Source organism: Heterocephalus glaber, unplaced genomic scaffold, assembly GCF_053883595.1.
Source record: "Heterocephalus glaber isolate CG9 unplaced genomic scaffold, H.glaber_assembly_v1.0 deba00001553, whole genome shotgun sequence".
NCBI lineage: Eukaryota > Metazoa > Chordata > Mammalia > Rodentia > Bathyergidae > Heterocephalus > Heterocephalus glaber.
In genome coordinates, this window is record NW_028258344.1 from 33,037,727 (window position 1) to 33,062,649 (window position 24,923).

The 24,923-nt window shown below is 35.5% G+C and overlaps 1 protein-coding gene across 3 annotated transcripts in view; it reads right to left on the reverse strand.

The window, feature by feature from the left end:
* Nbn (nibrin) overlaps positions 1-24,923 on the reverse strand; it is a 46,777-nt gene that overhangs the window by 14,635 nt on the left and 7,219 nt on the right. For all 3 annotated transcript variants that reach the window (XM_087190565.1, XM_087190566.1, XM_087190563.1), the window contains exons 6-11: positions 15,119-15,236; positions 14,395-14,588; positions 9,774-9,871; positions 5,286-5,415; positions 2,882-3,151; positions 1,121-1,562 (exon numbers count right to left, since the gene is read on the reverse strand). In XM_087190565.1, coding sequence (XP_087046691.1) covers positions 1,121-1,562; positions 2,882-3,151; positions 5,286-5,415; positions 9,774-9,871; positions 14,395-14,588; positions 15,119-15,236 — 1,252 coding nt within the window. The remainder of the gene's footprint in view (positions 1-1,120; positions 1,563-2,881; positions 3,152-5,285; positions 5,416-9,773; positions 9,872-14,394; positions 14,589-15,118; positions 15,237-24,923) is intronic.

Here is a 24,923-nt window from a genome sequence, read left to right on the forward strand (position 1 = left end):
CAGCTGGTGCACAGAAACGCATTTTGGATTCACTCATAAGTAACAAATAATGAAGGTTTGCTTGTATACCAACATATAGGTAAGATAGGTCATAGCCTTTTTCAACAACACTTACAGATTTACATAGTGCTTGATACACACTAGATTCTCAACTGCTTTAGGAAATCAATTTTGATTTCTAATCATTTAGTCTTTACCCTTTCACCTACTTCTGTCCTTTTCTGTAGCTGTCATAGGAAGGAATGACCAGTGTCATGAATGAGAGTGCACCCATGTAAGAGATCAGACGTTTTATTCTTTGCAATACTGGGGACCAAACACAGGACCTTTGCACTGGGCTATTATCTCTAGCCTTCCTCTTTTTATTTTTTGTGATAGGGTCTCTTTAAAGAAGAAGTTAGTTGCCCAAGTTGGGCTCAAACTTGCAATTCTCCTGCCTGAGCCTCCCGCAGTGCTGGAATTAACAGGCATGGACCACCATACCCAGATGGAAGATCAGAAAAATGTGATCTCATCTTATCTTTGCTCTCATCTAATGAGCTAACCAGTCTAGACATAGTATGCCAATTTACTGATACAGAAAATAGGAAACAAAGCAAATAGTTTTCTTAGCCAAAGTGGGTAAGATAAATTATCAACATTTATGAAAATAGGACATTAAAGAAAAAATTCCTACTGCTACTGTATCTACTTTATCCTAAAAATTTATTTAGCAGAAACAGTAGTTGTTATACTAACTTCTTCACCCTTTTTGCCTATTTATTCTATTAAAGCATCTACTGTCATTATTATGATGGTCAAATATCTTTTATAATTGTACAGACTAATGTAGAAGTCTATGAAAATATATACTACTCATGTATAATAGTTTTATGTGATGTCATTTTATTTTACACTGATAAAAGAATCACTGTTCCCCTGGAACAGTTATAAATAAAAAGAATTACTGTATTTTAAACATTTACCTTATCTATCAATAAATTCTTACACTTAACAGTAGTTGTTGACTTTTTTCCTCAAATAGACAAAATGGATGCTCATACTCTCAATAAAAAATTCAAAGGCTTTTTATCATTCTAAGTTTCTATTTATATTACTTCTTATTAAAAATGTTACTTACAGGTATTTTGTCACTTTCTGGTATTATTTTATCATCAAAATTGTTATTTGTTTCTATATCCAATCTTGGCTTTTTTCTAATGTTGACATCTTCTTGTTTTTCAACTTTCACTTCAATTTCTGACTCTGTTCTTGTGTTCTTGAATAACTGCTCCAACAGTTCATCTTCTATGGCCAAATCAATTTCTTTTCTTTTTTTTGATCTTAGACTTTCTGTAGAAACAGATTTACTATCAGAGTTTTTCACACTGGATTTTAAATCTTCATCATCTGTAAGTAAGTTTTCTGATTTTACGTCCATAGGTTCATTCTGAGATAGATTTTGCTCTTTGTTTTTCCATAGTGAAGTTATAGCAGGTTGTGTTTGTTCTAAAAGAGAACAAGACATTTCCATTCTTGCTGATTTGGATGAAGACATTTCTTGGTTTTCTTCATTCCTTTCCCTTAAATTTAAAAAACAAAACAAAACCAGAAAATGAATACAGCTAAGTAATTTTTTTAGTTGGCAATATTTATGACCCCCTCCATTTAATTTTTAATGTGCTCCAGATTTATTAATTAATTACACTGGCAATCAACAAACATTTGAGCCAGGCATGGTGGTGCACACTTGCAATCCCAGCACGCAGCAGGCTGAGGAAAGAGGATCACTGTGACGCTGAGGTCAGCCTGGCTACACAGTGAGTTCAAAACCAGAGTGAACTACATGGAGACTTCAACTCAAAATATCAAACAACTGGGGCCGGGGATTTAGCTCAGTGGTTCCACCGCCTGCCTTGCAAGTGCAAGGTCCTGAGTTTAATCCTTGGTACCAAAAAAAAAAAAAAAAATCAAAACAATTAAAAAATAAACATTTGAAACAGTACAAAATTCATATATTCGGCTGTTTGGATAGGACCGAGCACCCCTTTGGTTTAAAACAGTATAGAGAACTCTACCTTCTCTGAAGTAGGGTTAGTTGATAAATCAATGTGGAGGAAAAAGGAGAAAAATACAAAGGACCTATTGCCAAGAGACAGCAGTTTACTTTATAACGTAGAAAATTAACTTAGAAATATAACCTAATGGATTAATGAGAGCTGGAATAAGATAATAAACAAGATGACTAAATCTGGAATATAGCACCAGCTGTATACTGCAAATGTTATGTGCATATATCACTAAGAGTATTTTAAACAACACTATCATTTACTCAATATTGTACCTACTGAACACTATTTAAGTGGATTGTATCAAGGCCCGTAGGAGACAGGCTTGAGGCTCTTTTTTCTAGGATTTACTGGATTCATGCTGAATTGGAACAGGAAAGGTGATGTTCTAATAACAGGGTACTGGACAGAAAGACCAACTGAGAAACGTTTGTAATAATTCAGGTAATCAGTTTGAAGTAAGGAGCTGGCAACAGAAATAGATGGCAAGCAAGGGACTGACAAGACCCTGACAATCAGAACCTGGGGTGATAGAGGAAAAGTAATAAGATAACTCTCTTTACCTCAAGAGAAAGGTGATCAAGGATAAAAGGCAGAAAGGTGATTTGGGAACTCGTGTGTGGGTAAATAAAACAACAGGTAAGTTGAAAAAAAAAGGAAAAGCTGTCTAATGGTCTCAGTGGAGGAGGAGATTGGTACATTTCTGAGAATGAGCCCAAGGGCCACAACTTTCCACAGAAGCATATTTAACAGAAAGACTAAGGAGACAACTGTACAACAATATAAAAAATACTAAGTTTTTCAGAGACACAGTACAGTTACTTAAAAAATACCTTTTTTTGGGAGATGGCTGAAAGTAGTTTCTAATGGTATTTGTCTGTTGCTGAGAAGCACGATCTCTACTTTTATTTACACTTGGGAATTTAGTTGGTGAAAGTTGATAGTTTTGGATATTTGCCCTAACCAGAGTATTTGATGCTAAGTTATTACTGGAACTTGTTTTGGGGGCTTCTTTTATAATGGGTATTTCTTGTGAAGATGATCCACATTTTTGTTCCATTTTGGAGATTTTTGTTTCTTTTGGCTTTTCACTCGAATACATACTATAACAAAAGAAAAGAACAGAAGGTAAACCATCAGGTTAGCAACACTTTTTATCTAGAAACAATAGTTCTAATGTAACATAACTTTAGAAGATCATCTTTAGATAATAATTCAGTAAATAGATTTTACCATTCCAAGAAGATCCTTTGTCATCTACATGCCCCAAAGAATATCTTACCCTTCTTCATCCCCTATAGTACATTTTTATCACCTACAAACAACTGTCAAGCATACATGTAATATCAACTGATTATCCTATAATAAATTAGGTGATAATCCTATGCAATTTTTGTTTTTATTTTAAAATTTTAAATTATTCTCATGTATGTAAAAGTACAGTAATAAAAATAAAAAATAAAAATAAATTCCTGTTATTCCAATATCCTATATAATAGAATATTTACATCATTTTGGACGAATTGATTTATCTAGCCAGAGAGCAGTTTCTAGTATAAAGCTCTAGACTACCAGAAAAAAAAAATTTTAAACCTCCACACAGACTTTGACAATACGTTTGAACAAATACTGCTTTTAAAAACCCAAATGACTAAACACACACACAACAAAGAAAAAAATCACAGGGATAAAGTTGTTCAAGTAACTTCCAAAACATTAAGAGTTTCTCTTTAAAGTTAAATTTGGCTACAATATAAAACATGAATGTGGTAAATATTAAAATAAATAGTCTAAGATAGTGATATTATTTAGTAATTTAGTATGAATACTTCACTATGGACTAAAATAAAATGTACTGCTTTAAGTAAAAAAATATCATTAAATGCAAAGGAGTTAACCCTTTCCATTAAAAACAAAAAGAGAAACAAAGAAATATAAAACCCCTCTCAAAATAAGAGAACCACTAAAAAACTATACTTATGGACAAATATTAACTATTTAGATAGCTAGGCAGAGCCTATAAAGCATTGCCAAAATTATAAATAATATTTAAATACAGACAGCATCATATAAAAAAATATTTTTGGTACCGGGGATCAAACTCAGGACCTTGCAGCACTTGGGAGGCAGGCGGTGGCACCACTGAGCTAAATCCCTGGCCCTATATAAAAAATATTTACAGTAGACCCTTTCCCCAACTGTGAGAGATCTGTTCCAAGAACCCCAGAGGATGCTTGAAACAATGATAGTCCTTAGCTGTCTATATATTACAATTTTTCCTATATGTACATATCAACCATAAAGTTTAACATATAAATTAAGCAAATAAGAGATTAACAACAATAACTAACAATAGAACAATTATAGCATAATAAAAGTTATGTGATTCTGGTCTGTTTCTCAAATTACCTTACTGTACTATACTCATTTTTCTTGCCATATGAAACAATATTAGGCAGAAGTGATGAAAGGTAGTAGGGTGAATTACATAGACACTCTGACGTAGTGTTAGGATACCTCTACGGATTACCTGAACGTATACACCACAATACCAGATAGTTGATCTGATAACTGCAATAGCTATTAGTGACGAACAGGCAGGTAGCATATACAGCCTGGACATGACAAAGGGATGACGGCAAGAGATTTCATCATGATACATAGCACAATTTGAAACTTATGAATTGCTTATTTCAGGAATTTTTTATTTAATGTTGTTGGACTATGGTTTATTGTAACTAAAACTACAGAAAGTGAACTGCAAATGATTGGAATCTATTGTATTTCAAACTTATTTCACCAGTCACACATGAAGTACTACAATTCTTTTTAGTCTTCCATGTATATTTACAAAGTACCAAAAAAAAAAAAAATCCTAAGAGTTGGATAACTACAGCCTGCAAACCAAATCAAATATGTCACTTGTTTTTGTAAATAAAGTTTTACTGGAACACAACCATACTTATTCAATAAAGCTGTTTATGGCTATCTCCATGCTACAATGGCAGAGTTAAGTAGTGATGACAGAGACAAAGAGCCCACAATACCATGGTATTTACTCACTGGTTCTTTACAGAAAATCTGCTAATCCCTCTCCTAAGATACTTTTCCTGGTGTCCTTTTCATCCACACTTTATCTCCTGAGATGAGTGGATAAAGACACTAACTTTTCTTTTTGAAAATAGTACTAATTTGTTGATAAAATAATAACAACATTTTGTAAACAAAGGGCTTTACCATGTATGTGCCTGGTCTGATTCTGTGTCAGCTACATATGTTGCAGTGTTCTCAGGAGCACTTGACGTGAGTTTTTCACTGACTGACGAGTCTTGTGAAAGGCTCGGCCCTGGAGTCTTTGTCTTTAATCCTGCAAATCATATAAGTGAAAAGAAAAAAATCACAACAGCTCAACACAAATGGACATTTGATCACTGAAAACTGTTCAGGTTATGCCATGCTGAGGGGATTATAGCATCCATAGCATGCTAAGTAATATAGCTTGTGGCTGTCTCCAGTCAGCAGAGCTAATAAATACTTAACAAAATCATCTACAGTATCCTGTTAGCATGTTGGCATCTATGATGGATTTGTCTAAACAAAATTATTTTAAAGATACATCAAATATTTGCTATGAAGTATTACCAGCTTAATAAAATAAAATCCACTTAAATTCTAATTCAAATGATGTTTCAAGGCAACAGACCAAAAGCTCACATTTATTCCCCACAGAAAGTACATCTACCTTACATCTACACAAATCACAACCAAAGGACTTTTATTTTGCAAAGGAACACATAATTTGAAATGAAGGCATATTGCATCAATTTAGACATTTTTTACTATTCTAGCAAATTACAATGGTTACTTCATCATTTAGTTACTAGAATAACAACCTAGTTCAAGCACTTCTCTTTTGGTATACATTTTTTGAGCTTCCCTGTGACCGTTAAGCTGGATTTTCAACTTAATTACGGGGGGCACCTAGGGGACAGTAAAGCACATTTCTGGATGTGTCTGAGTGACTCATGGCTACATGACCATGGGTACTATATCTGGTCCCTGGTCCATACCTCTCTGGCACTGTTCCCCTGCTCTGCTTCCTGGACACCATGAGGTGAGCAGCCTTGCTCCATCACTTTCTTCTGCCATGATGTTACTGTCTTGGAGCCAGCTGACCATGGACTGAAACCCTTGAAACTGTGAGCCAAATGAAACCTGAGCTCCTTAAGGTATTTTGTGCCGGAGATGGGAAAACCAACAGGTACACTAGTTCATTGAATTAGGTGCTCCTCGTTTCTGCTTGCATAGTACTCTGCCAGTAACGGTAGTAACAATTCATTTATCACTAACTCTGTTACCTATAACATTTAACTTCTCTATGCCTTAGTTTCCTCACCTATAAAGCGGGAATAATTGTAATAGCTTCCTCCAACAAAGTTGTTTTAAGAGTAAAATAAACTGATATATGGATAGCACTCAGAAAAAAGCCTGGAATATAGCAAGCACTTTGCCAGTGTCAGCTCTTACCATTATCTTCACTTTATATTATTTGCCTTTATTTATTTATTTTTTTGGTACCGGGGATCGAATTTGGGTTCTTGTGCTTGCGCAGCAGGCAGTGAAACCACTGAGCTAAATCCCGGGCCCTATTTGCCTTTATTAGACTGGAATTCCTTAAGAATAAAGATTATTTCTCATTTTTATATCTCTAGTGCCTACAGCCAACATTTGGTATACATAAATAAAGAAATTAAATTGTTAGCTGAAAAATTTTAAAATTTGACATCCACCAAGTATTTATGCCACATTATTAGGTAGTAATGATATAGAAGATAATAACTGTTTATTAACTGATTCTAAATTCAGATATTTAAATGACTTTTCCCACAATCCTGACAGTAACTTCCTTAGAAAGCTAAAGGAACATTACCTCTAGGAATTCATTTTAGCTTGGACAGAAGTTTGTAGAGAATAAAAATTATGTTTAAATAATCATTAAAAAGAAGCAGACCCAGAATGACTAGTGTAATGTTTGTTAACAAGATTATTTACATAATGTTCTCTTTCCTAAAAATATCACAAACATAGAAATTTGACATGATCTACTCACGTCCTTATTCCTAGCATGATTACTGTTATGTAACAAATGTTCAATAATTATTGACTGAAGGAATGAATATGGAAAGTAAAAAGGAAATAAGGGGAGGGGGGAGGCACACATTCATTATGTTCTCCCAAAACTGGTTGTTATAAAATTGTTAAGTCAGAGGCTCATAATTTGGAACCCACATAAATCTACCTATGAATATGTGAAAGAAATAATACTATCAATTACAATGTCATTCACCCTCATGACTTTGCTTCTATATGAAATAACACATTAGAAAAAGTGCTGGTTCGGTAGTCAGAAAGCCAAATTTTATGATTTGCTTGGCTATGAAGTAGTTATAAATCCCTAACTCTTCTCAACCTTGGTACCATTAAAAATTTTTTTATTGTACTTTAATTTTCACCTCTTTTTTTTCCCCCCGCCTTTGTGGAGCTGGGGATCAAACCCATGGACTCATGCATGCTAGGCAAGCACTTTACCAGTGAGCTATACTGCTAGGTGTATAAACATTTTATTATCAGATAGCCATCTATTTCTATGTGCTCCCAATCATCCCAGATTATCACTTCTCAAAACTGCAAGCATCAAAATACAGGATAAGCCACCTGCGATGCAATGTAATATCACAATGGCTTTGACTTAAAGAGTCAATGTGAATCACTTACTTGCTATGTGAGCTCTGGCAAATTTCTTAATCTCTCTGTACATCAGTTCTCTCCTTTATAAAATAAATGCATATGATCTCTTAAACAGATTGTGTTGCAAATTAAATTATAATGATTTTAATGATCTACATACCTAATCAATTTCTGGTCACTAGGCTCTAAATGACTCACTCCTAACATCTAGCTTAATATATTCCTCATCCATTTAACTCAAGGCTGCACAGCCCTCAAACGGTACACTGCTAGACTGCAGAGGTAAAATGAGGTAGTGATGTTCTCTCTGTTAACCAAAGTCCAGAAAATGCTAAGAAATAACTAAAGAATCAAGGAAGCAAATAAATGTGCACAGAACTAGAGTGAATGCTTTGGTAGCTATGCAAAGAAAGAGAAAAGTTGCTATGAAAAACAAATGTAAAACTCTCTGATGTGAAGAAAGAAAAGAAGTCAAGCATGGTGGATGTGCCTGTTGAGGCAAGAGGAACACAAGTTCAAGGCTAGCCCAGGCAATTTAGTGAGATCTTGTCTCAAAGCTAAAAAAAAAATTAAAAACAGGTGAGGATGTAGCTCAGCGGTAGAGCACTTGCCTAGCATGCTCCAGGCTTTGGATTTGGTCTCTAGTATTGAAAAATAATAGTAATAATGATAGGCAAGAAAAGAAAAAATAAACCACCTTTTATATTAGCAGTATCAACTTATTTCCAAAAAAAGGGTAAAGGAATATAGCATCCCTATGTATCCAGAGGATTGGTTCCAAAAGTACCCTCACCTCCATTTAGCTACTAAAATCTTATGTGCTCCAGTCCCTTATATAAAACGGTGTATTTGGAAATAACTTACACATATAACTCCTCACTACTTACACTACCCAATACACCATATAAATGCTAAATAGTTGTTATATTATTTAGAAAATACAAAAAAATAATTTGTGTATTCAATATAGATCCATTTCCCCTAAATATTTTTGAGCAATTTTAGTTGAATTTTTGAATGTGGAACCTGTGGATACAAAGAACCGAACACAATAGAAGGGTAATAGTGGCTGTCTCTCTGAGTACTTCCAAAATAGCCTTCTACTCATATCTCCACTTCCAATTTGGACCCCTAGAATCTATTCTCCACACCACAGGTCTCCTTCTACCAGAAACAATGGCAGATCCACACAGGTCTGCCTTTCCCCCTCATTCAGGATGCACGAAGCTTAAATATCACATCTTTAATGAAACCTTCCCTGGCTACCTGGCAGAGTCTACTTCCTGACACTACTGCTTCACCTTGCTTTCCTTTCCTTTTGTATTTGTACCCAAATACATGTATGTGTGTGTGTGCTTATTGCTTGAATCTTGAGCATCAGAACATAAAGTTCACAAGATTTGGGATCTTGTTTATTTTATTCACCAATGAATGTTCACTATCTAGAATAATTCCCAGTACAGTGGATCCTTAACTTACTAACTCAATTTGTTGGTGAGGGCTGGTTGGTCAACTGAAGGTTCAGGCTCCTCAACACAGCCTTCAAAGTCTCTCTCCTGTGTACAGGCAGATCTCAGTGTCCTCAGAGAGACATTGGTCCAGGATTTCTCAATTAACCACACACAGGAAAGGGATGTTGTAATGTTCCTTCCAAAACTCTTTAAGGGTTAAATCTATATCTGAGACCATCTGGAAGCACAAGCGGCCGGCATTCAGGTCAGAACTCAAGACTGGTTGTAAGTTAAAACTAAAATTCTGGTCATAACCAAAGATGTTCGTACATCAGACCAGTTGTAACACAAGGGTCCACTTCTACTGTATGTGGTAGAAATATTTCTTGAATAAGTAAATGTATAAATAGAGTTATGAAAGAAAGTAAACATGGTCACATTTGACAAAACAGTAAAGTGCTTACAGTCTATTATCAATTTACGTAACAAAGTTGCTAAAGAATCAACGAAATAATGCTTTAATTACCTGTGTTTGGCTGGCCCTGTGGATCACAATAACTCTCTGTAGTCATGAATATAACTGCCAATCCAATTTCTGCTTCAGGAATAGGTCTAAGACCCTGCCTGTTAGAAAAATAATTTAAGTATGACAATACATTAAAGGACTGGGGATTTAGCTCAGTGACACCTGCCTCACAAGTGCAAGGTCCTGAGTTTGATCCCCAGTACCGCAAAAACAAAACAAAACAAAACAAAAGAGACAATATATTAAAGATAATCACTTTTATTAAAATGATATCAAGCTGAATCAATCTTTTTTGTATTTATTAATACATGTTTGTAGTACATGATTACCATTTTTGTGGGGAGTTGCAAGATGTACATAACACATCTTAATTCTTTTCTCACTTTCTTTCCAAATCTCCTACCCTTCCCCTTTTTATCCTATTTCAAGGATATCTGAATTTTATGATATGGATAGAATTTAAAATGCATAGAGTATTAGCTTACTCACTGGAGCAATGTTACCTTGGGACAAGTCCATACTTTTAAATACTTCAATTAACTTCATCTATAAAATGAGATGAGCAAAGGATACTAGGGGAAAGAATACAGATCTTTCCAGTTCTAACATTCTATAATTTCATAATTTTCAGAATAAGAAAACAGTATTATCTAACAGAAACAATAAAATAGACTTTTACAAACAAATCTATGATTACTATGATCCAAGATAAAACTTAAAAGAAGAAGGGAGTGGGGAAGAAGGGAGAAATCACCTTACATAAGCTGTATCTATACGTGTGCGTATGTTTAGTACACAAGTCCTTTTATCAAGTTTACATATATTAAGGTATTTTATTAAAGGAATCTTATTAAGAGTCTATATTTTGTAATATGATTGACTATAAAACAAAGAACATTTAATGTAACACATACAATGCTACATAGAAACTACACCTCAAATTTTAAAGAGCTATAAAAAAACTTTTTTTTTTTGGTACCAGGGATCGAACTCATGACCTTGCACTTGCAAGGCAGGTGCCAGAACCACTGAGCTAAATCCCAGGCCCTATAAAAAAAACTTTTAATAATTAGTCCAAAGATGTCTTAAGTGGTTGTATTAATGTAAAATTCTTAGTATGTGTTTGTGGGCTGAATTAATTTAAATAGGGTCCAACTATATGTACAATTATAACATTTATATTAAAAAGAATAAGACTTTTAAAAAGCATTATAGTCAAGTAACGGAATGGACCTACCTACTGTATTTATAATTCAAGCAATTTAAACTAGTATTTTATTAACCTACTGATTTTTTTGAAACTTTTTTTTTGCGTAAATTCTTTTATTGGTACATTTTAGGTATAAATACGTTTACATTTATCATTGGGTGATTGTACCTGTACATGATGTATCTTGGTTCTCATTTTTTCCCCATTCCCTGTCTTGAAACTCTTATTTGATGTATATTAGTTATAAAAATAAAAATTTTAACATATACTGGATAATAATGCTACACAGAAATTATACCACCAAATGGGGAAACATGGGAAGGATTTCTTTAAAGTCAATAATAAGATAATCACAGCTACTATTTCATCTTCTATTCAACACTGTTCTAGAGGTCTGAGGTGGAACTCAATAAAAATGAAAGAGGTATCAGAAGCAAAAAGATTACAAAGGAAGACAGAGCTATTACATATACATAATTTATTTTTTAAAAGATTACAGATAATCAGAAGTCTAGCAAAATGGCTGAATATAAGATGAATATGAGATGAATTAATACATGCTACAAACACCTAGAAAATGTAATTAAAAAGACAATGTCATTCACATGTAATAGTGTCAGAGAATACGTACTACCTTAGGCTTTTCCTGTTATTAAGATAGTTATTTTTTATCGTCTCCTCTCCTCTCCTAGTCCCTCGGCATTGTACAAAAATAACAATCTGCCATCCAGAATACAAGGTAGATAACTGAAAGTAACCTACCACTAATCATTGTACATGGTACCACTAGCCTTGTGTCCCACTTAATGGAATAACTGTCATCCTGAATCCTGTGGTCACCTTAGTGACTTAGCTGTTATGAACATTCTTTTACATAAGTTTTTATTTCACTGGAATAAATACCCAAGAGTGCAGTTGTTGGACATATTTTAATTACATATTTGTGTATTATTCTTTTTGACTTGTAGAAATTACCTGTATTTTCTCAATGTTAATCTTTTTTTCACTTATGTGCATTAGGAAATCTATTAACACTTTATAATTTAACCTGTTTAATGTGTTAAAAAATAAAAACTGTAGGACCGGGGATTTAGCTCAGTGGTTCTGCTGCCTGCCTTGCAACCACAAGGTCCCGAGTTCAATCCCCGGTACCAAAAAAACCCAAAAAACAAACAAAAAAAACCTGTAGCTGAGCATAATGGCCCATTCCTGTAATTCCAGAATTTACAGAGACTAAAGCAGGAAGATTGCAAGCACAGGGCCAGCCTGGGTGTCTTAGCAAGATCCAATCTGAGAATTTAAAAAAAACATATAAAAAGGGCTGAGTATAAAAGTACCGTGTTTGATCCCCAGTACTGTACTGCCAGAAAAAAAGGTCTTAATTTTAATACAGTGAAAATTATTATCCTTTTTACAGTCACTTTTTGTATTTTAATTCTTCCTATTGATAGATTTAAAAAGATATCTATAGTTCTAATTTTTACTAGTATTTTGACATTCTGAGTTGAAATGTTTTAAATATATCTGAGATTCTACTTTATGCCAAAGTTCATATACACATGGCTTTGTTTTTAGCTTTGTTCCTTGGATAAATCTGTGTATCTTTGTATCCAAGTATTTACTATATTGTCTTAATTACTGTAAATTTGATTAAGTTCTCATGGCTGGTGACAGGTCTTTTTCTGCCCTTCTTCAAAAGAATCCTGACTATTCTTGGTCCTTTATTTTTTCGTACATGTTTAGTATTATCTTTTCAAAAGCCTTGTTGGATTAGGAATTCCACTGACTCTGTAAATTTACTTGCGGAAAATGAGTAATTTACGTAATTTTAATCATTTTCTCTTCACAAGCATGGCATCTCTCACCATTTATTTAGGCTCTTAAAATTTCCTTCTATAGTTTTATACTTTGTGTACACAGATCTTAATCTTTTATTAGTTTATTCCAATCTCAAATTTGATCTAAGACACTAGAATAATATAGTACATTTTGTTGTATTTTTGTTATAGATTTTAAAAAATATTAGTTAATATATCTTTATTAAGTAATAACATACAGAACACGTGATTAAAATTTTACTTTTCTTTCAAGAAATCTGTAAAAGGAAAAAAAAAAAAAAAAAAAGGAATTCCATAGTCAGAAGTCCAGCTAGGAAAAATCAATCTTTGGCAGGGAACTGACCATGAGTGTTTCAGACATATAAAACTCTAGGTCCCAACTACTTTTTGCTAGGTGAACAGAAATTTAGTTATCTGAGTGTCCAAGTCTGGTATTTGTACAATACTTTTTTGTTTCAAAAATGCTAAGACTATTGAATACTAATATAGTTTAAGAAAATAAACCTTTGATGTAGCTCTTTTACGTAAGTCTCCCTACTACAAACACTATTCTAAGTTATCTGATATTTTTTCCTTTGCTTTCCTATAGTAACCCATGTAACGACAGAAATCTTTACGTGTTTTTTTTTCCTCCTGTAGTACTACTGGGGACTAAACCCAGGGTCTACACAGTGAGCTACATCCCATTTATTTATTTAGTACCAGGGATCGAACTTGAGACCTTGCGCTTGCAAAGTAGGCAGTGGAACCACTGAGCTAAATCCCCAGCCTCCATCCCATCTATTTTGAAAATTTTTAATTTTAAGATAGGGTCTTGTGGGCCAGGGATTTAGCTCAGTGATTTTGCCGCCTGCTGCGCAAGCACAAGGACCCAAGTTCGATTCCCCGTACCAAAAAAAAAAAGATAGGGTCTTGCTAAGTCACTAAGTTGCCCAGGTTGGCCTTAAACTTGCAAACCTCCTGCCTGGGCCTCCCAGAGTGCTGGAACTGCAAGTCTACACCACCACGCCTGGCAATATATATATTTTTTTCACTTTTTTTGGTACCTGGGATCCAACTCGGGTCCTTGTGCTTGCACAGCAGGTGGCAAAACCACTGAGCTAAATTCCCGGCCCCAATATATGTATTTTTTAATGGGTAATAATCAACATTTCAGTTCTAGGTAATTTCAAAAATTTTAGTTTGAGTCTTAACCTCAACATTTTCTGCAGAAAACCTTTGTATTACTTTATTAATTGATGACTTCCTCAAATTCTATTCAAGTAACAAAAATATATTTAGATAAAACTATTATGTATAAAAATACTCTTTTCTGGCATACAAGTCACAGTCAATTCTTAAGTAAACTATGTGATAAAACCCTTATAGTAGTAATTCCTGCATCTACATTTATATTGATAAGCAGAATCTAACAAAATTAATTATGTATAAAATCTACTAATTGCACTTCTTTTTTTGGTACCAGGGATCGAACTCGGGACCTTGAGCTTGCGAAGCTGGTGGCGGAACCACTGAGCTAAATCCCCGGCCCCACTAACTGCATTTTTTTAACTAATAAAGTATAATTCTGTACCTTTGGAGTATATCCATAATTGAGTGAATCCATTTTTTCTGGGAGTCAGGAATTAAGATCTGTGTATTTGTTATTCCTATGTCAACAACACAAGTTCCAGGAGCTGAAAAAAAACTATCTTCTTCTTCATTTTCTTCGGTTATCAACCTAGCTTCTCCACCTCCAAAAACAACTGCTGAACTTAATTTCTTATGCTGAAAATGGAAAGAAACTTTTTTTTAAAGGTAATGTAATAGTCACAATTTTTCAAGTCCATTCTTATATAAGAAAAAAGGAATATAAATAGAGGAATTCATTCTATTTCCTGACTGGGTAATATGAGCTTCTATACTGAGGAGAAAAATCCCTAGGTCAGTAGTGTCCCTGTACCCTTTGGAGCCAAACCACGACACTGTTGCCCTTCCTCATCACATTTGTGACTCAGCTCTCAAAATGTGGGATTACATGCGTGATTTTTTTTCCTACAAAAGACACACAGGAGGCATTCCATAGAAATTTACTAACTGAAGAAGTTAGGACTTAAAAGTTTTGTGTCCTCTCCATTTATGTATTTACATAAACCTCAAATACATATGATCTAACTAGGTAGGTTCTAGTTCCTGGGCAGTTTTTCTTCTACTTCTACAAGAAATCCCCAAACAAAATGCATTAACAACTATCACTGAGTATTAATGCATCTGAGTTTGTAATGTTGTCTTTAGGAAAATTTAGCTTATAATATTACCTGTTTGGCATTTAAAAATACAAATGTTTTCCCTTTGAAGATTTGTTTTCTTTCCTGTCGTCCTGACAGATCAATATTTTTACTTCCAATGGCTGGTTCATCAACAGGTGGGTAAAAACTGTAAAAATAATTAAAGTATACTGTAATTATATACTATTCTGTATGTTTACTAAATTCATAAATGGAGCAATTATATCATAATATAAAAGATTAATTTACATAATACCATTTTGAAGTTTTTATTTTTGTTTTTGAGACAGGGTCTCACTACAGTTCAGGCTGGCCTTGAACTCATTATGTAGCCCAGTTTGGCCTCAAACTCACATCAATCCTCCTGCCTCAGCCTCCCAGGTACTGGGTTATAGGATGGTACCAGGAATTGAACTCAGAACCTTGCATTTGCCAGGCAGGTGCAGCATCACTGAGCTATATCCCCAGCCCTCTAAGTTGTTTTTTAATAGTGTTATCTGGGACAAAAAGATAACAAGCATCTAAATGTATTTTCTAGAAATATGGAGACAGAAGCCATACGTGACAGAACTGGTTTTTCTCAAAATAATCCAAGGTGACAATCATAACACATACTAAATGCATATGAATCAAAAGTTATCTAAATTACAAAAGGTTGAAAGGTTGTGCTAGGTCTCCTCTTGGGACCAAGTTTCACGCAGAAGACATAAAAGATGCACACAGTGGTTTGTGTTACAGGAACAGGGAACACTGAACTTGGGAACCAGCAAGTTTCATAGTGACCTACAAGCCAGCCTGTTCTTTGGCTCTGGAGGGAATCATTACCTTACCTTTCAAGATTTGTTAATCCAGAAGTTAACTCTGAGAAATGGCCTGCTCAAAGGGCTGTGGGGCCTGTGTATTCTGGCATATGCAGCAAGTTGTTTATGACTGCAAGAGACCCAGAGAAGGGTCTAGAACATTTGTTCAAAATAAATTGAGAGAGCACATCATGATACGCGGTACTTTGTAAAATTAAAAGCAAACTCCTTTTTTCTAAGTGGTAATTTTCTCACATTCAGATACATACATCTTTTGTTTTTTTGGTACTGGGGACCGAACTCTGGACCTTGCACTTTCCAGGCAGGCGGTGGAACCACTGAGCTAAATCCCTGGCCCAACATATATCTTTAATAAACTTCCCCTATTAGAGTATACATGATCTAAAGTAAATACTTCTTTTAAATGGAGTCAGAATAGCCATCTACACCAGGATGGTTTACAACAATGAGATATCACAAATCATGCCAGGTATCTGAAGCTGTAAATTTGGCTTACCCTGTTTCTTTCTTTCTTTTTTTTTTTTTCTGGTACCAGGGATCGAACTCGGGACCTTGCACAGCAGGCAGTGGAACCACTGAGCTAAATCACTGGCCCTGGCTTACCCTATTGCTTGATGACAGTGCAAACATGTAGAGATAGAGAGATACTTGTACTGAATCAGTATGTATTTTTTGCTGGATAAAGATATTATAGTATGCATCCTAATTTAAATTCAGGACTAGTGATTATGCCTTTTCCGAATAAAAAGGGGAGGTGTTTGTGTAATAAGAGTCACTGCAATTTATTTCCTTTTTGTAACTCATTACAGTTAATACTTAAAATAATTATTTTTCTATTAATAATGAAGCACTCAGTCAAATAAGTCTTCAACAAGTATACCGAAATGGAACCACATAGGTATAGGAATCTATTAAGACAAGTGATTATGTATTTTAAAATAATACTGAAAATTTGATTCTCAATTGCCATAATCAAATATGGGCTAATGTAATAGTCTTTCTTGGTCAACAGTCAAATAAAACTTACTGAACAATTTTATAGTAGAGATGTTTTATTATAGTAATGTACGTCAGTGGTGTCAGAAATTGAATCAAAAGAAACTACGCTGAACTTATAGTCAAAAACAGCTTCAAGTTAAACAGACCTGAAAATCTGAAAAAAAAAGGGGTGGACTCAATGACAAATTCTAAAATTTCCAAGATCATAAAAGACATTACATCTTTGTAAAGACATTATGTCTAAGTAAAAACTTATCAGACCCTACACCTTCAAGTAATCTAGAATTAACAATGGCTTATATCTGTAGCTGGGATTATTATTTAGACTAATTATGGACTCTCCCAGACAGGTCCATCAGTATGCTTCTGGGCAAAATGTCATGTTGAAATAGTGCAAGTCTATAGTACATAAATAAAGTTTCTTGAGGAGAGACCCATGTTTTCATATTTTCACAGGATATAAGACTCAAGATGGAAATAATCCATTTAAAAATTGAAGAATTGTTTTCCAGAGTTAAAAAAATATTAATTATCTGTTAACCAGGTTATAAAATATAAGAAATCTCCCAGATCAAACCTATCAAGAGAAAAATCTGATTTTTGGCTACTGTTAAAAGCAGATATCCACTATCAATATAATTATAAATAGTCCCTAAAAAACTGTGCACTGGGAAAAATAGCTTATTACAGCTAGTAATAGTTTAAAACTGGTCATAAAACTCTGATCTTATAAAACATGTTAATTTTTAAACCTTTTCAAATACTAAAAATTGTCCTATAAAGATGAGCTTACAAATACACAATCTGTTATGATATACTGATTATACTCTATTGACATTTTTTAAGTTCACCTGCTATTAAATTAACTACAAATATCTACCATTAAAGCCTCCAGCATTTTCATCATGCAATCTGAAAAAAGTATCAAATATTTTCCTCTTCAACCATAATTAATATTACCTCAAACCATCACTAACATAATATATACAGTAGAGAGATCCCCTAGTCTGATGGTTCACCAATTTGACAGTGTTGACAACAAAAAAAACTACTACAAATTTTCCCAAATGTTGTTGCAATTAGCAACATTTTTTTGGACAGTACTGGGGATTAAACCCAGAGTGTCTGCACTCAGTTAAATTCCATCCCCTTTTTAATTTTTCTTAAATTTTGAAACAGAGGATCCAGCCCGCGCCAAGCACACCGGCGGGGTGCTGGAGAGAGAGGTCCAGGATTGCCAGGAGCCCCACCCCATCCAGCCCATGCCAAGCACACTGGCGATGACCAGCCAGAAGGTGAGGACCCCTAGCCACTGGCCACGCCCATGGCGGTGATCCACTTAACCGCCCCCCCCCGCCCCCGCTCCCTTGGCTGCACCGCTACCTGGTTCCACACTACAAAGACAAAGGGGACACCAGACCACCGTACTGGGTAAGTTGGAGGCATCATCACCTCCCATCAGAACCTGGACTACCTTCGGGGAAAGGGCAATTGGAACCTGCAGTATAACCCTGCAGAGTTCAACCCTGCAGGAGGACAGGGAGCTGAACTTGGGACTTGCCGCCAGAAATCTGCCTGAATCCCACGAGGCTGTGACTAGCTTGCTGAGACTCATTGACTTATATCTGCACACTGCTGCCCACGTTATCTACTGTGACAGCAGAGACAGACCCTGAAGGAGGCCCTTCATTTTCATTTTTTATTTCCAAAATTATTATTATTGGGCTTTTTTGCTTATTTTTAATTTTTTTCCTACTCTTTTCAAATTTTTATTTTTCTCTTATTTTTTTTCTTTCTTTTCTCTTTCCTTTCTCACTCACTCTCTTGTTCTCCCACACTGTTCTTCATCTCCCATTTTGTTCCTATTCTGGCCCTAATTCAGATTTCTTATTTTTCTTTGATTCTCTTTTTCCTTCTCTGGCCTCACTGTTAACCTTCCCCTATCCTTCTACCTATCCCTCCCTCCCCAACTCCTTCTAACTCCCCATCCCGAAGGGTAAAGCTGCTATACTGAAGAGTTTATTCACTATAAACAACATATGTTGGGTGGGTCCTTGATTTTGATTTAATTCAAACAGTTAAAGGTGACAGATTAATAACTTTCACAAACTGTCATTTTTCTAAGAGGTACTTGATGCTATTGTGTTGCTGATTGTATCACCTGGGTTAAGGTGTTGTGATTGACCAGTCAATGGAAGTCAGTGGTCCTTCCTGGTATAATGAAAATGAGACAGCCTCAGAGTCATTAGAGACTCAAAACCTAAAGACCAGCTATATCCGGAAGACACCTCTGAGAAGCAATCATTCTATACGGGGTTGTAATTACAAGCAACAAAGATACTTACAACAAGCAATTTCGAAGTATCAACCCAGGAATTAAACCAAGGACAGTACCAAAAACAAAAATGAGAAGACATCTGAGCAAACCACAAACTCAGACTTCCACCCCACCAAGGGTAAATTCTGGGGAAAAGGAGGTAGAAAAATCTGATAATCAACAACCTGGACACCCTGAAATGATAGCACAGGAAGTAACAAAACAGATGAATGAGGCTCTAGAAAAATTTAAAGCAGAAATAAGTTCCCAGATAACTACAGAGATGGTGGGCAGAGTGAAAGACATGATTAGAGGCTCTAGAACAGAAACAGATTAAGAAAAAATAGACAAGCAGAAACATCTAGAAGCTATGAATGCCCAGTAATAAGAAAGAAATGGAAACCATGATCGCCCGACCTAAGAAAGAAATGGAGGGCCAGGGATTTAGCTCAATGGTTCCACCGCCTGCCTCACAAGTGCAAGGTCCCGAGTTCAATCCCAGGCACCAAAAAAAAAAAAAGAAAGAAAGAAAGAAAGAAAGAAAGAAAGAAAGAAAGAAAGAAATGGAGGGCCGGGAATTTAGCTCAATGGTTTTGCCGCCTTCTGCGCATGCACAAGGACCAGAGTTCAATCCCCAGTGCCAAAAAAAAAAAAAAAAAAAAAGAAAGAAATGGAATCTGTGAAACAGATTTAAACAGATATTCAGGAGATTAAAAATTCCACTGAAAGTATGCACAGCAGATTAAGGGAATCTGAAGACAGAATATCAGATATAGAAGTCAGGATTGCAGTTAAGGACCATGAAAACAGAGATTTCTTAAAAACAGTAAGGGACCATGAGAAATCAATCCAGCAGCTGCTAGTTGATGCAAAGAAGAATAACATAAGACTGATAAGAGTCCATGAAAAAAAAGGAGAAAGTACAATTGACATAGAAAAACTGTTCACAGAATAGCTGAAAATGTCCTAGACAGAGGCAGAGAATTGAACATACAGATAAGTGAGGCATACAGAACTCCAACTAATCACGATGAAGAAAGATCTACACCTGGACATACAATAGTTAAGATCCCAGAAACCCAACAGAAGAACAAAATCCTATAAGCAGTTAGAGAAAAGAAACAAATCACCCACAAAGGAAAGCCCATCAGAATCATGGCAGACTTCTCAACACAAACCTTCAAACCAAGGACAGCCTGGAGTGAAGTATTTCAAGCCCTAAAAGAAAATAACTTCCAACCTAGACTGTTATATCCTGCAAAATTATCTTTCAGAATTGATGGGGAAATTAGATACTTCCACAACAAAGAACACCTGAGAAATTTCAAGAACACCAAACCAGCACTACAAGCAATTCTAAACAATATCCTAGAAAAAAACAATGAAGGTCACAACTCCATGAGGCCCAACAGAGGGAAGCCACCAGGCAAGGTAAGAAACTAAAGGGAAAGGGGGAAAAAATAATAAAAGAGCCAACAAAAGTAAAACATCACGACAAGGATGAGTCAATATTTATGAATTATAACCATCAATGTTAATGGCCTCAATTCACCAATCAAAAGCAACAGACTGGCAGAATTAAGAAGCAAAATGCAACAGTATTCTGTATAGAAGAAACACACCTAACTCAAAACGAAATTCATAGACTAAAAGTAAAAGGATGGAAAACAGTTCTCCATGCCATAGGAACCCAGAAAAAAGCAGGGGTAACCATCTTATTTGCAGAGAAAGCAGATTTCAAACCAAAACTAAGAGAGACAAAGATGGTCACTACATCCTTGTGAAGGGAACCATCCAAGAGAAAGAGATGACAATTCTAAATATATATGTACCAAATATGAATGCCCCCAACTATATAAAACAAATATTAATGGACAGGAAAAACAAAATAAGCACTAATACAATTGTAGTGGGGGACCTCAATACCCCACTATCACAAAAAGACAGATTATCTAGACAAAAAATTAACAATGAAATTCTAGAACTGAACCAAGCTATTGAACAAATGGACTTAATAGATGTTTACAGAGTGTTCCACCCCCAAAAATAAGAATACACATTCTTTTTGGCTGCAAAAGGGTCATTCTCCAAAATAGACCACATGCTAGCTCAGAGGACATGTCTAAGTAAATGTAAAAGAACTGAAGTTACCTCCTGTATATTATCAGACCATAATGCAGTAAAATTGGAAATCAATAACATAAGAAATGGCAAAACCCCCACAAACACATGGAAACTGAGTAACACCCTCCTGAACAAACAACGGGTCACACAGGAAATTAATGAAGAAATTAGACAGTTTCTATAAGGAAATGAAAATGGCAGTACAACATACAGGAATCTATGGGACACGATGAAAGCAGTTCTACATGGGAAATTCACAGCAGTGAATGCCCATATTAGGAAAACAGAGAAGTCAAATAAATAACCTAATGCAGAACCTCAAGCTGCTAGAAAAAGAAGAGCATAACAAACCCAAAGCTCGTACAAGATAGGAAATTATAAAGATCAGAACAGAAATCAATGCAATGGAGACTACGAGAAGAATACAAAAAAATCAATGAATCAAAGAGTTGGTTTTTTGAAAGAATAAATAAAATTGATAAACCTTTAGCCAACCTTATCAAAAAAGGAAAGAAAAGGCTCAAATCCATTCAATTAAGAATGAAAAAGGTGAAGTCACAACAGACCCAGTAGAAATCCAGAGGATCAATACCTACTTCAAGAACCTGTACTGTAAAATGGAAAACACAGAAGAAATGGACAGATTCCTAGATACATATGAATTGCCAAAGTTAAATGAAGAAGACAGAAATTCTAAATACCCCAATTACAATGAGCGAAATGGAAAATGTAATAAAAAATTTACCAACAAAGAAAAGGCCAGGTCGTGATGGCTTCACTGGGGAATTCTACAAGACATTTAAAGAACTAACGCCATTACTCTTTAAACTTATCAAGGAAATTGAAAGGGAAGCAAGGCTTCCAAATTCATTCCTGGAAGCAAGTGTTACTTTGATTCCAAGACCAGCCCAAAAAGAGAACTACAGACCAATCTCCCTAATGAACATAGATGCAAAAATCCTCAACAAGATACTGGCAAACAGAATACAGAGGGTTATCAAGAAGATCATACACCCTGACCAAGTACGATTCATCCCAGGGATGCAAGGATGGTTCAACATAAGTAAATCAATAAATGTAATACTCTATATTAACAGAACCAAGGACAAAAACCATATGATCATCTCAACAGATGAAGAAAAAGCATTGGACAAAATCCAAAACCCATTCATGATAAAAACCCTACAGAAAATTGGAATAGGTCTTTATCTCCACCTGATTAAGGCTATCTATGAAAAACCAACAGCCAATATCATACTAAATGGTCAAAAACTGAAAACTTTCATGCTAAAATCAGGAACAAGACAAGGATGCTCACTATCACCACTCCTGTTCAATATAGTTCTGGAAACATTAGCCACAGCAATTAGAAAAGAGAAAGAAATAAAAGGAATAAAGATAAGAAAGGAAGAAGTTAAAACTGTTATTATTTGCTGATGATATGATACTTTACATAGAAGACCCAAAAAACTCCACCAAAAGACTTCTAGACTTAACTGACAGATTCAGTACAGTAGCTGGATACAAGGTCAACACTCAAAAAACAATAGCCTTCTTATACACAAATAACAGACTGAATGAGAGAGAAATTAGGGAAACAAATCCTTTTACAATAGCATCCAAAAAAATGAAATATCTAGGCATCAACCTAACAAAGGAAGCAAAAGACCTCTACACTGAAAACTACAGCACTCTGAAAAAAGAGACTGAAGAGGATATAAGAAAATGGAAAGACATCCCTTGCTCCTGCGTGGGAAGAACCAATACAGTGAAAATGGCCATATTCCCAAAACTTCTATATAGATTTAATGTAATACCAACTGAAATTCCAACAATATACTTCACAGAGCTAGAAAAAACAATTCAAAAATTCATTTGGAACCAGAAGAGACCTAGAATAGTGTTGGGAGCAATGCTACGTTCTAGGGAAAAATCATTTGATTAGGCCTAGTTCTTAAACCTATAGGCCAGCTATGGCATTCAGAGACATAATTGCATTTTGGGCTCTTGTCGTAACTGATGCCTTAGTGATCAGGTGATGCTGTGATGCTCCTGGGCAAGACCACACCTGCAGGAGGCACCCTGGGAAGAAGCAAATCTTCATCTGCATAGTTCCTCATTGTTCTTAGATTTCCACCGCCCCCCCAGTCTTTTGTTACACCTTGTTTATCCCAAGGTGAAGTACTGAACTCTACATATTCATTTGTTACATTTGTTTCTCCCATGTACTGAATAAAAGGTGCTGCAAGCTAGGGGGTTTTGTCTTTGCTGCTCACAGCAGCACTGATCAGACTCAAAGCTCAGCTTCTTCTCAAAGTCTCATTTTTCTACCTTTCCTGTAATTCACTGTGTGCTGCCGTGGCTCGCAGGAGACTAGGACTTACTGCAGAGGTTCTAGTAACGTCCCCTTTCCCTGTTCCATACAGAATAGCAAAAGCATTTCTAAGCAAGAGAGACAGGGCAGGGGGTATCACAATCCCCAACTTGAAACTATACTACAAAGCTACTGTAATAAAAACAGCATGGTACTGGCAAAAGAACAGACCTGAGGATCAGTGGAATAGGTTAGAAAATGCAGAAACAACTCCAGACATACTCAGCCACCTCATCTTTGACAAAGGAGCCAACCATCCTGATTGGAGGAAAGATAGCCTATTTAATAAATGGTGCTGGAAAAACTATATTTCAACCTGCCAAAGATTAAAACTAGACCCATATCTATCACCGCGCACTAAACTAAGATCGAAGTAGATTAAAGATCTAAATATTAAAACAGAAACACTAAACTTGCTGGAAGGTAAGTTAGGTAGAACTCTTGAAGACACTGGCACAGGAAAAGACTTTATGAACAAAACCTCAGTAGCACGGGAACTAGCACAAAGAATCAACAACTGGGATCTCATCTTATTAAGAAGCTTCTGTACTGCAAGAGAAACCACTGCAAGAGCTAAGAAACAACCTATACTCTGGGAAAATATTTTCACCTGCTGTTCCTCAGACAAAGGTCTACTATCTAGAATCTATAAAGAACTGAAAAAAAATCAGACCTTCCAAATTGAAAGACCCAATCCAAAAATGGGCATCTGAAATGAACAGACATTTCTCACACAAAGAAGTAGAAACAGCAAATAAACACATGAAAAAATGTTCGATATCACTGGTCATTTGAGAGATGTAGATGAAAACAACACTGAGATTATACCTCATTCCAGAAAGAATGGCTGCTATCAAGAAATCAACCAATAACAAATGCTGGCGGGGGTGTGGGGAGAAAGGAACCCTTCTCCATTGCTGGTGGGAGTGCAGACTGGTACAACCACTGTGGAAATCAGTATGGAGATACCTCAAAGAACTAGGACTACAGGTCCCATTTGACCCAGCTATTGCCCTGCTGGGTATCTTCCCCAAAGAGTTAAATGAGCATACCACAGTGATATATGTGCACCCATGTTTATAGCGGCACAGTTTGTAATAGCTAAAGCTTGGAAACAGCCCAAGTGCCCATACACTGGAAACTGGATAAAGAAGATGTGTTTTTTTTTATAAAACGGAGTACTACTCAGCCATAAAGAAT